The following is a 14,408-nucleotide window of genomic DNA, read 5'->3' on the forward strand; positions in this document are numbered from 1 at the left end:
CCGAGGCCAACCCTGCATTGTTCAATGTCGTCATATGTATTTTTACTACAAAATACAGTATTGTGAGTTTCATTTACCTTTTTACCCTTTATATTTTTGGGCTGAGAATACATGCGCAACTTTTATAACTGTTTTACGAAATAGACACAAGTAATCAAAATTACGTTCTATGGTTGAATGATCGAAACTGAATATGCCCCTTTTTATTAGTCTGGTAATCTAAGAATTAGGGAACAGACACCCTAATTGACGCGAACTCTAAAGATAGATCTATCGGGCCCAACAAGCCCCATCCAAAGTACCGGATGCTTTAGTACTTCGAAATTTATATCATGTTCGAAGGAGGATCCCGGAATGATGGGGATATTCTTATATGTATATTGTAAATGTCGGTTACCAGGTGTTCAATCCATATGAATGATATTTTTGTCTCTATGCATGGGACGTTTATTTATGAGAACTAGAAATGAAATTCTTGTGGTCTATTAAAATGATAGAAATGATTATTTATGTTAAACTAATGAACTCACCAACCTTTTGGTTGACACTTTTAAGCATGTTTATTCTCAGGTGTGAAAGAAACCTTCCGCTGTGCATTTTGCTCATTTTAAGGACAATACTTGGAGTCGATCATCGCTCTGGGATCAAAGGTTGATGACTTCGTCCGGATGGATTAGGACGGGTCTTCACAGTTGGTATCAGAGCGGTGGTCTTAGTGAACCAGGTCTGCATTAGTGTGTCTAACTGATAAGTCGTTAGGATGCATTAGTGAGTCTGGACTCCGACCGTGTCTGCATGTCAAAAGTTTTGCTTATCATTTCGTGTCGAAAATTTCCTGCTTATCATTCTTAGGGAATCACTTACTTATCATTCTTAGTCTAGACACGTTTTACTGCATTGACTGCATGAATAGTGTATAGACAAAATTCATATCTTAGCGTATCTGACAATTCATATCTTAGCGTATCTGAAAATTCATATCTTAGCGTATCTGTTACTGTAGACCTTGCCTGATATCTCTTGTAAATTTCTCCTTAATTTAAGGGATCCTGGTACTATATACATCTATGTAAATTATGCATTGAGAATACCATCCAACGATCAATTACTGTCACTAAAATCTTCATATCAAAAATCTTTCCTGAGATCGCGTAAGATGGCCTCTACGAATCGACTAAGTTCCTCTGACTCCGAAGACAGCATGACAGGAGCACACCAATCGATCAATTATCGTGATTACTGGAGAAAATGGGGGTGGGTTCGCGACATACTCACCCTATGGAGAAGGGAAGAAGGTACTCCATATCATGAATTGAATCTACCACCTAACCTTGGAGTACTCGACCCGCTCACCGGCGAACCTGTTCGCAACACCGTTTATACCCTTTTTGCCAGAATTTTTCGTCTTGAGACTACCATTAACGGAACTAGAGAAGATATCCAATCTCTACCCCACACTGATAACCAACCAGGGTTAGTAGAAGAAGTTAAAGAACTCCGAGCTCGAGTGTTAACTTTAGAGAGCACGGTACACAGTTTGCAAGCACCAGCAGTATCACCAACACTAGTCACATCACCAACCTCAGCACCAATGGCACCAGTACCACCAACAACCAATGTTTCAACAATCCATGCCTCAACATCTCATTCTGTACCTTGAGTATAATTATCATTCCACGAATCATTCTACATCATTTATCTTCGTTCGACATGACGATTATGTAAACTCTAATGTTTTAGAGATTATGTATCATAATTCTAATCGTAAATCTGATGAGTTTAATATCACATTGACTCATTAAATCCATAATTACATCTGAAGAAAATATATATATATATATATATATATATATATATATATATATATATATATATATATATATATATATATATATATAAATATATTTTCATAAAGATTGTGATTAAAAATTCTTTCGTACAAACTGTTAATGGTAAAAATATTTTAACGGGTAGGTAATACCTGAGAAATATTTAAGATTTCACATTAATAAGTTAAACTGTACATTCTTCGAATCTGATTCAACAATCATTTACTATCATATTTACATCCACCGATATACAAATCCGTTCACACAGAATAACCATATTCATCCAATTTCAAATTTGGATTTTGATTTATCAGAATTCAACAAGTGGCATAATGAAGAAATAATGGACACAATAAAAATTGATTAGAAACAGACTAATTAACAATATGAAATTTTGTTAAGAAACCACGCTAACAAGATCCTAGCTAACTGTTCCTAGCTAACTATTCCTAGCTAACTGGTTACATTTTATTTATCGCAATTTAATCATCGCAATTTACATTCTCGCAATTTTATTTATCGTCATTTAATTTCTGTTATTTATTTTACGCACTTTATTTATCGTCATTCTGTTATTTACGCATTTTAAATATCGGGACACGTATACAATGTTTTGACATATCATATCGATCCATCTATATATAATATATATATACTTTGAGTTGTGATCGAGTCTGAGACATGTACACGGGTCACGATATTTATTAATTAATTCGAACATTATATATTAAACTATATATAAATTATTAGACTGTTAACTGTGGACTATCGACTGTGAACTAATAATATTGGACAATTAAAATGAATTAAAATATTGATTATAATATATGAAACTAAACAATTCTTCAAGTTGCCACTTGATTTCATCTTAAACCTCATTGTATCTCGACAATTACAATCTGCATTCAAACCTTTCATGATTCTTGAAAACACCTCAATCAATAGGATGAATCAACTGCACTTCATATACGGAAGGAAAGATTTATGCATATAGTTATACACCTGAGAAACTCTCGACAATTGAGTAAAAGTTTAACACGTAGCCGCATCAGATCCTTTGGCATTTATTAGCAAAAATAACTTTGCGATCCCTTTTCAAAGTAGCCAATTTTGTCACAGCTCCAGCAAGTCAACTTCGACTTTTCGTTCGAAACAACCTTATTATAATCTTGATATATACGCGTGCTCTTTTATTGTTACCAGGGAACCTTTCGTATTTTAATAGACCACCATATTACCATCAGCGTTTAATCATCTAAAAACACAATTTTCCTGAAACCACCTTGGATTAATAATCGATGATTCAGATATCAAAGCATTAAATGCAGAGGAAATAGAAAAATGGTAGATGGTCTAAACGACCAAAAGTTTGATGATAAAGAAAGGAGTGTTGGGAACACTCGATAGAAAATTGGGTATTGAAAAACAGATTGAGCTATCTATGAAGGAAGCCGTGGACAAATCACAAAGAATAAGTTTGACTTCAAAGAATCCAAATGATTCTATTTCTGATGAAGTCTTTAGCAAATACCTTGCTTCCGAATCTAAACCCTTACGGATAAATCTTCCTCATCAACCATCGAACTTAGAAATTCCAAAATATCATCACAAATATTTTCGATATTTCTGAAGATATTTTCATAAATATTCTCGTCCGAAATTATTTATCTCTTCATGCTATCTATATTACATCATAAAGGAAACTACTTTAGTTTCTAAATTTCTTTAAAAATTCGAGTTTAAATTATGAATGTTTTTGAAGTAGTGTTGGGAACTGATGCATGAGTTAGTATAATATAATGACACTTGATCAACGTGGTTATATTACAGTAAGTCATGCTGAGTTTCTAATGGGACGTGATGATTCACAGATCATAACGTCATCATGTGCCATGTTACATAACTCTTTCATTCTACTCAACTCCTGAACAAATCAAGAAAATGTATTCTTGATGGTTCTATCTTCCGTGATGTTGATAAATTTGAAAATCAAATCGTGCTATCACGTTCCTTCCTGCTTAGAACATTATAATCATTTGAGACTCTATATCTACAAATTCTGGACCATTAACCGCTTGACTGGAAGTCGGGAAGAGAAAATAAAAGCATAGAGCTTTGAAATATAAGGGAGAATATAAAGCCGATAACAACACATAAATTACAAACCGTGTATATCAATGTTTATCGCAACATAAAGACACGGGAGAATTAAAAACATTATAATCCCGAGGGCGAAGTAGAATAAAGCAGATTCCTATGGTGGAAGTTGGAAAAGGAGAATGAATGTTGCGATAATAAGGATGAGGACAAGGATCAGAATTGGATTAAGCATTCTCAGAATCCTTTGGATATATGAAACAAGAAGGAAAGTATAGGAATGGTGAGAATAATGGAACGGAAGAGTTTAATTTATAATAGAAATACCAGACAAAGCAATCAAGACAGATGACCGCATTTAATTATAGAGATCTTAATTTTCTTACTCGCCGAAGAATCAAATCTTTTAGATTTCGAAGATTTTCTGTAAATCCCTTGAATTCCGGAATTCAACCCTGTTTACGCTAAAAGCTAAAGAAAATCTTATTTTCATCAATTCACTCTTTTGCGATAGCTTCATTCGTATTCTTAGAATAATCGAATTATTTTATCATTATTATTCAATGATGATAAACCTCCAATTATCAACTCACATTGGTCATGAAAACATTTTTATTGTTAGCCATGACTACCTCATTCAAATTTCGGGACGAAATTTCTTTAACGGGTAGGTACTGTGATGACCCGGGAAATTTCCGACCAAATTTAAACTTTATCTTTAGATAATTTCGACACGATAAATAAAGTCTGTAATGTTGAGTCTTAAAATTTTGGAACTGTTTACATTGATTCATTTAACCTTTTACTATTCCCGACGATTCACGAACAATTATTTACAAATACATGTGCGTATATATATATATATATATATATATATATATATATATATATATATATATATATATATATATATATGAAGGCTTGAGTATATAAAAATAATAACATACTAATTAATCTGTAGAATTGAATCTATAAAATAATATAATATAATAAGATTACTATTAAAATAAATCTAGATATATATGATTTTTGTATATAATTAATCTATGTATATTATAATATATAAAATATATATAATAATGAACCTTCAATAAAAGCTAGTATATAATAGATGTAATTTCAAATTAAATTATAAATGTTATATAAATATTATGATCATACCTTTCGTTATTATTACTAATGTTATTATTATATGTTAATACTTGTATTATTAGTATTATTAAAACCATTAATAATAATAATATTATCATAAGTAGTATTAATAACAATATTATTAATAATACTATTATTATTATTTTTACTCATCATCAATATGATCTTTACTGATCTTATCATATTACTTTTATTATTAATATCATATTTAACATTATTATTATTATCAATTAGTATTAATATTAATATAAACAAAATTTACTATTAATTATCAAAATAAATCTTATAAAATCACAATATAATCTAGATTTTTAACTATATATGATTCATTCCTGTATCTAATTTGTTACCCGTACCAATCAGCTCCTATAAGAACAAAATTTGTCAACTTTCACAATCAAACATTTGGATTTCTCTCTTAATCTGCTTTATGTCTATTTCCTGTCTCTAACTCGTTAATACATTGAACTCAAACAATACAATACTATTATGATCAATTATAGCAACTACTTTAGGCATTCAAACATTATATACAAGCCTTTACTGCAATAGGTGAATATTAAAAACAGAAAAACCTCACTTGCTCGAACTAATACTACTGTTCAATTACCATTCACCTCAGCCACTTTCACCGGCCACCATCATCTCGCACCACCATCTTCTTCTTCCTTAATGAAACCACAAACCATCGTTGATCACCACCATATCCTTATTTCATGTATGCACATACAATACATGATTTGAACATAAGACCCACCATTTTTTTTAGTACTTGAGTCAAGATCAAACTCGGTTAATCTTTTAGTACTCGGTTCACCCTACAACCTTTAATCACTTCCACCACTTACACTTTCATTCCCACGACAACTGCAACAAATTCCCTTCTTCTCCTTCCTTCTTCAGCATACCACCATCACCTCTAGTCACCATCCATTTCTGTTATGATTAAAGACACATTGATAACTGATGACAAGTTGCTACCACTCACTGTAGCTGAATGATTAACTGCTACTGTCATTGACCCTCTGTCCAAAAGACAACCCACAACCACCATCACAATCATCAAGAAACCTTGTTATCGAGTTGCTACTATGCTATACTTTCTGCTATTTTTCGGAAGCCTTCACAATCCTTAAAACCAAAAATACTGCTGCGATTGTTTGTCTTATTCCTGTCCAATCACTATTACAACTACTACAAGGTACCTGCTTTCCGTCCGGATCCAAATCACTTCTTGTATCTGTATTATGTTTCTGTTTCAAATTGCAACTACTGCTGCTACATCTGCACACCATCAAGATAGAACACTTTAGAATTCTAATGTTAAGTTATAAATCAATCCATAACATCATCGAAATTTTTTTTCATGAATATGATCTGTTACAATTTAGTAAAGGAAAAACAAAATACTCAAGCTTTCATGAACAAACCAAACAGAGGGAGTACATATTAGTAAATCTGATTGTATCGATTAATAACTTACGATGAACAACGCTGGCTAATGAAAATATATACATATATATATAAATAGGTAAATAAATAAACGAATACCATCTATTGTTCTACTTTCTGGTTCAACACAAGACCATATTCAACACTATCATCAAACCTGTAACCTCCTAGACGATTGTTACTCAGACTCAATAACCACCACTGTAATCAATATTAGGGTTAAGAATCTGTGATGAATCATTAAAAGCTAAATAGAAATTAAATAGGAATTATCAATTACTCACATAACAATTTCATAACCGATGGATCCTCAAAGAGATGAACAGTCGATTGTCTCTTCAAAGAGTAAGACTGCAGACCTGTTTTTCTTTTATTTTCACTCCTGTTAAATAACGATGATAATGGAGATTGATGGTGACCCTGAACGATGATGATACTAAATTGATGCCCTATTAAACATTTATGATCGTTGGTCGATTGATCTGTTGAAGAATCGAAACCCTAATTCGTGATACGTTTTCCTCTGCATTTTTATTTATTTATTTTCGTTTTCTTGATCTGATTTGGAGCAGACATAATAAAACGCGAAATGGTTTTTATTAGGTATTATTATTATTATTATTATTATTATTATTATTATTATTATTATTATTATTATTATTATATATTATTATTATTATTATTTTTATTTATTTATTTATTATTATTATTATTATTAAGATTTTCATAAAAAGATTTCAAAATACATACATTAAAACTATTTAATTTTTATATAATATTATTAATAACATGTACATAATTATTTATATATTAACTAAATATATTCATATAAGATAAATTGTAATATATATTATAGAACATAAAATTAATATTAAATAGACATTATTATAAATTTTTATATATATTGACATAAATTAAAACATTATATAACGTATATAAACATTAAAATATAATACACCATCGATAATATAAATATATGCATTATAATAAATTATAAATAAATTATCAAAATATTTTAATAAAGAATTACTATCATAGTATTAATAATTGAATATTATGATAACTTAATATCATATATATAAAATAAATATATTCAATATATATATATATATAACATATAAATTAAGGATGTAATAGATGAATAAAATATATATTGGAATTTAATGTAAAACTTTTATAAATATTATATAGTATTTGATTTATTACCATTATACGTTTATAATATTATCTGATATATATATACAAATGATATAGGTTCGTGAATCTGAGGCCAACCCTGCATTGTTCAATGTCGTCATATGTATTTTTACTACAAAATACAGTATTGTGAGTTTCATTTACCTTTTTACCCTTTATATTTTTGGGCTGAGAATACATGCACAACTTTTATAACTGTTTTACGAAATAGACACAAGTAATCAAAATTACGTTCTATGGTTGAATGATCGAAACTGAATATGCCCCTTTTTATTAAGTCTGGTAATCTAAGAATTAGGGAACAGACACCCTAATTGACGCGAACTCTAAAGATAGATCTATCGGGCCCAACAAGCCCCATCCAAAGTACCAGATGCTTTAGTACTTCGAAATTTATATCATGTCCGAAGGAGGATCCCGGAATGATGGGGATATTCTTATATGTATATTGTGAATGTCGGTTACCAGGTGTTCAATCCATATGAATGATATTTTTGTCTCTATGCATGGGACGTTTATTTATGAGAACTAGAAATGAAATTCTTGTGGTCTATTAAAATGATAAAAATGATTATTTATGTTAAACTAATGAACTCACCAACCTTTTGGTTGACACTTTTAAGTATGTTTATTCTCAGGTGTGAAAGAAACCTTTCGCTGTGCATTTTGCTCATTTTAAGGACAATACTTGGAGTCGATCATCGCTCTGGGATCAAAGGTTGATGACTTCGTCCGGATGGATTAGGACGGGTCTTCACAGTTTTCTTATTAATAATAATAATAATAATAATAATAATAATAATAATAATAATAATAATAATAATTATTATTATTATTATTATTATTATTATTATTATTATTATTATTATTATTATTATTATTATTATTATTATTATTATTATTATTATTATTATGATTGTTATTGTTAGTATTGTAATTATTATTAGTATTAATATCATATTTATATTTATAAGTGTTAGAAACATTATTATCATTAGTATTTTCATAAGTAATATCAATATTATTAACATTAAAATTATTATGAAAATAAAAGTTTTAAAGATATTATTAAGGTTATAAGTATGTATTAATCATATTAAAAATTTTTATATAAATATCCATAAATAACAAGATAGGTATTTTTAAATATAATACTAATCAGATATATATATATATATATATATATATATATATATATATATATATATATATATATATATATATATATATATATATATTAATTATTGTGAATATATACATAAATTAAATATATATAATATATAATTTAAGATATAATATATAATTTAAGATATAATATATAAATTTGTTCAACTACGATTACATGTTTTAATATATATACAAATGATATAGGTTCGTGAATCCGAGGCCAACCCTGCACTTGTTCAGTGCAGTCATATGTATTTTTACTACAAAATACAGTATTGTGAGTTTCATTTGCTCCCTTTTTAATTGCTTTGCAATTTACATTTTTGGGCTGAGAATACATGCGCTGCTTTTATAAATGTTTTACAAAATAGATACATGTACTTGAAAATACATTCTATGGTTGGATTATTATATCGAATATCACCTCTATTAGCTTATTATCATAAGAATTAGTGTTTATTATAATTGCCACTAATTTAAGCGAATGATAGATCAATTCTCTAACAGACGAGTGGTTCTGTTCTCTACAGACGAGTGGTTCTGTCGATCTAATCTCTACAGACGTGTGGTTCTGTTTATCCTTGGGGATATTTTTGATGTCTTTTGTTAATATGGGTTATCAGGTGTTCACTATATGAATGATTTTTTTACACTTGCGAGTGTATGATTAATTATATTTGAAATCTTATGGTCTATTAAAATGATGGAAAAGAATGTTTATGATAAACTAATGAACTCACCAACCTTTTGGTTGACACTTTTAAGCATGTTTATTCTCATGTATTAAAGAAACCTTCCGCTGTGCATATGCTCATTTTAAAGATATTAGTTGGAGTCATTCATGGCCACGTTGCATTCGAGTCGATGAGTTCATCAAGATTAATATTAAGACATTCATAATTTGGATATATTAAGAGATGGTATGCATGTCTGTCAATTTTCGTTGTAATGAAAGTTTGTCTTTTAAAAACGAATGCAATGTTTGTAAAATATATCATATAGAGGTCAAATACCTCGCAATGTAACCATATGTTATTGTATTCGTCCTTATGAATTAGGACGGGTCGTCTCACCCCCCATCCCGCCCGTAAATGCTTTTGATAATATTGACCCAAAGTGATTCGTTTTCGGTGCGAAAACGCCACCACCATTTACCCAATAGTGCCCAGTTTTTTGATTTGAGTGAACCCACGTTTAGCCCGCCCTCGCTATAAGGTAAGAGAATTATATCCCATTTGACCCATGATAGTTTTGACTCATTCCCCGACCCGGCTCAAAAAAACTTACGACACATATTCTCAAGAAGGTGGATGACGGATGGAGGCGCACGAAACAATGAGAAGAAGTAAAGTGGAAGACTACTTAGGATCGATTTTACGAACGTTAATCTACCCCCGAACGACATAGTTTTGGCCTTCCATGTCGACAAACGTTTTTTAAATTTCTCAACTATAGGGTTCCAAGCATCTTTCTTGTGCATTATTTATTTTTATTTTGCATATTATTTAGTAGTTCTTTTATAAATACTACTCCGTGTAAATGAATAAATACACAATAAATATATAGATAGATGTAGATATTATTATTAGTATTTTTATGAATGAATATGAAATATGAACGATGAATGAATTATGGATATGATATGATATGATAATAAATAAATATAAAAATATAAATTATAAAATAAATAAATAAATAATTTGTAATTAAATATATTTAACAGTAAAAATATAAAATAAAATAATTAATATTTAACAGAACTATCTAATTGAGACGGAGAAGTATCTAATTGAGACGGAGGTAGTATTTAACAGTGAAGCCGTTTCCTTCCGTATCTGACCCCACATCTAAAATTTCAAATTGTAATCCGGATCTCTCTCTGATCCCCAGCACTCAAAACTAAAATCCCCAATTTTCAAATTTTACATTTTCGTAACGGCTTCTTCTTCCACACTCTAAAAACCCTAACCTCACTCCTAATAATCACGCTCAAATTGTTCACCTCAAACCCTAATTCATCAATCAAATCCCGTTTCAAATGGCGTCTCTAACACCTGGAATCCTGTTAAAGCTTCTCCAAACAATGAACACCAACACTCGTGTCACCGGTGACCACCGCTCCCCGCTTCTTCAGGTCATCGGAATTGTTCCTGCTCTTGCCGCTGGCTCCAATGATCTCTGGCCGAACCACGGGTTCTATGTTTCACTTTCCGATTCGGTTAACTCGACTTATGTCTCGTTATCTGATAGGGACACGGATCTTATACTGAATAATCGGTTGCAGCTTGGGCAGTTTGTTTATGTTGACAAATTTGAATTTGATACTCCAGTGCCGTGCGCGTCTGGATTGCGTCCGATTGCTGGACGTCATCCGTTTGTTGGAAGTCCTGAACAGCTTATTGCTAGGATTTCGAGTACGAAACAAGAGTTTGTGATTCAGACTGTTTCGGATTCGGATGCTTCTGGTAATCCGATTGCTGCTTACTTGTCTAGTAAAAAGGTTGATGGAGCTGTTAATGAACACAAGGAAGTCAAAAATGAGGTTAGAACTTTTTTTTTCTATTTATCGAATTTGTTAATTTGTAAGTCACTATTTTAACGTAATTTTCCGTTGTGGTTTTAATAAATAGTCTTTAGGTCTAGCTAATTATGTATTAGATTGATTGAATTTGATGAAAAAGTTGTTAACTTTTTTAAACAGGGTGTTGTGGTTTTAATAAATAGTCTTCAGGTCTAGCTAATTACGTATTAGATTGATTGAATTTGATGAAAAAGGTTGTTAATTTTTTAAAACAGGGTAGGAACAGACAGATACTTGCACCTAGAGAGAATGTGAATAATATTGATGAATCCACAAAGGCTTGTGAAAAGCCTCCTCAGAGGTTTACCAGCCCAGGTGTTAAACCACAAAGGTCAATATCAGCAGGGAAAAAGAACGTTGTTGAACGGGACCCTTCACCGGCTGGGAAAGTAAAAAGATCATCTTCTCCGGTGCCTTCAAAATGTGTGGTTCCTAGCTTGGTTGTGGCTAAAGAGGAGAACCGAAAGACTGCAAGAGAGCCAGCTATCATCGTGCCGTCTAGATACAGACAGCCTTCACCTAATGGACGAAAACAAGCTTCTCCTTGTTCAAGGAGAATGTCAATGGGATCACCCGGGCGGCGGTTGTCAGGTGGAGTTAAGGCTTCTCCGGCAACAGATTCAGGTAACAAGAAAAAAATTGCAACTTTAGCTGCTGAGATTTCAAAGGTTTCGGTTGCATCATCCGCTAAGTCAGTTGGGTCTTCTTCAAAGACAAGCAGGAAGAACTGGGATGAATCGCCTGGAGTTACAGAACCAAAAGAGAAGAGCTTTACAAAAAATAAGCCTGATCTTCAAGCCATTTTGAAAACTCAGGTAAAATTTAAAAACCAATGTATTCAAACATGGTGCTTATATAATTTTCTTGCCATTCAATTGTGACATGTTTTATTGTAGGCTGCGTTATCTAGACGTTTAAGTGATGCACATTCATGTGACACTCCACCCATTGTTGAGAAAGTTAAACCTAGCTCGTGTGACACGTCACCCATGTCTGATATACAAACTACTACAGCACTTGGAATGACTCTTCATGAAAAGAAATGGACTGATGGTAGTGTGTCACTAGATGCGGTTTCGTTGGACCTAGCTAGGCTTGGACAGGTATTAAAACATTGCACTACAATTGCTAGAATATATGTTAAATCCACTAAAATCGTTAATGTTTGGAATTTGGATGTGTGATAATTATCTATTTATACTGATTTGTAGAATGCTTTGCAAAGGAGAAACCAGGCTGCAGTAGCTGCAGCTGAAGCTTTGCAAGAGGCCCTTGCTTCTGAAGCTATGTTGAGGAGTTTGAGGTAAACCATTACTGGTTGTTGGATAGTAACTATTAATGCTATAATTGACATTCAGAGATTGCATGTTTAAGGTTGCCAAGTTAATGTGTCAACTATAATTACAAAAATTATATAACTGATGTGATTTATAAGGTTTTATGTTTAAAAGTTGTACAATTTGGGCGAGGTTTCTTTTTAGACGTATCATGTAACAATACAAAATAAATCATAACATTCAGGGTTCTTTTTTATTTTTCCATAGTAGCTACAACAGATGAGTTAATTTTGTTTCTTCCTATCTGCAGCATGTTCTCGAATCTTTGCTCAATGTCAAAGGCCGGGAATCCTTTACCAACAATTGATCGTTTTATGTCCTTGTATAGCGACGTTGTAAAAGCGACTGCAACAGTCAGATCAGTTATTGGCAACCACAATCGCGACACATTTCACAATGATGCACCACCAACAGACCAATCTAAATCCTTAGCCGTTTGGGTTGAAGCTGCACTAGCCACTGATCTTGAAGTTGTTTCCCTCTTATCAAAAGAAGGAATCGAGTCCCCACCACAACCCAAGAAGACAACTTATTCACAAAAACAATCTTTACCCGAAACAGTTAAAAGCCATTTGATGATTCCATCTTCTAATTTGTCATTCAGTGGGCCATGGATGAAAGGCCATGGAATGAATGAGACTCTTGAGTTAGGAATCAGCTTGCAAAAAGAGATGCAAACATGGTTCTTGAAATTTGTTGAGGAGTCTCTAGATGCTGGTTTTCAGGTGTGTGGGAAGAATAGTGCTAATAGTTCTGAATTGGGCCCCATTAAAGTGATCTTATCGCAGCTTAAGCGAGTTAATGATTGGCTGGATCGTATGATCTCTAAGCAAGACGAGGCGTTGACTGAAGCAGTTGATCGATTAAAAGGAAAGATTTACAGGTTTGTGATTCAACATGTTGGTACCACATATGACAACTCGTCTTGATGTTGAAGGGAACAAATGATTCTGTTTTTAATTCCTACAAAATTGTGATGCTTTTCATTGTTTTGCTGCTTGTTCAGTGTTATGGTACTAAATTCCAATTTGCAAACATGGATTTATGCATGCGCAAGAAGGCAAGTTTTTTTGCCATGTTGAATGAAATTAGTTATAATACATTTGGGTGTGTTTGGCCATATTGAATGAAATTGTATGTATAATACAATAATAACTACTTAATGCACATATTGTGTATCAACTATCAATACTCTTAACCAAACAGGCAGACTCAGACAAATGATTTATACCAACAACAACAGTGATTTATACCCTTGTTATCAAATAAACGGACAAGACATCCACTACAAGATATTTTGTATATTTGTATTTATATTTATGGAATGGAATATGGAATTTATATTTTTATATTTATATAAAAATAATAAATACAAACTTTTTGGCACTAGAACTACATAAGCAAGAAACACTTAATCAAATTAATGAAAGCCTAACAACATAAAGATATAGGAAAGAAAACTCGGGCCCAATCTAAACTAGCAACCAAACTAAGGGACCAAGCCAAACCAACTATACAACAAGAAAAGAATACAAGAATACGCACAAAACACAACAACAACAACAACAACAAAAAAACCCTAACCACATACCCAAC

General features: G+C 31.7%; 1 protein-coding gene across 1 annotated transcript; it reads left to right on the forward strand.

Annotated features, from left to right (window-relative positions):
* The first annotated feature begins 10,932 nt into the window (after positions 1–10,932).
* LOC139846975 (uncharacterized) lies at positions 10,933–13,741 on the forward strand. The gene is made up of 5 exons (XM_071836570.1): positions 10,933–11,424; positions 11,691–12,290; positions 12,372–12,578; positions 12,687–12,778; positions 13,063–13,741. Exons 1-5 carry the CDS (start codon positions 10,933–10,935, stop codon positions 13,739–13,741), a joined length of 2,070 nt encoding a protein of 689 aa, XP_071692671.1.
* Positions 13,742–14,408: the final 667 nt, after the last annotated feature.

Source organism: Rutidosis leptorrhynchoides, chromosome 1 (assembly GCF_046630445.1).
Source record: "Rutidosis leptorrhynchoides isolate AG116_Rl617_1_P2 chromosome 1, CSIRO_AGI_Rlap_v1, whole genome shotgun sequence".
Classification (NCBI taxonomy): Eukaryota; Viridiplantae; Streptophyta; class Magnoliopsida; order Asterales; family Asteraceae; genus Rutidosis; species Rutidosis leptorrhynchoides.

Bases quoted from the DNA above. Each gene is read 5' to 3' on its own strand.
- LOC139846975 (XM_071836570.1), top strand. From the start codon at position 10,933: ATGGCGTCTCTAACACCTGGAATCCTGTTAAAGCTTCTCCAAACAATG. The intron at 11,425-11,690 runs GTCAAAAATGAG...TTTTTAAAACAG, and splicing joins CTGTTAATGAACACAAGGAA to GGTAGGAACAGACAGATACT. The intron at 12,579-12,686 runs GTATTAAAACAT...ACTGATTTGTAG, and splicing joins ACCTAGCTAGGCTTGGACAG to AATGCTTTGCAAAGGAGAAA.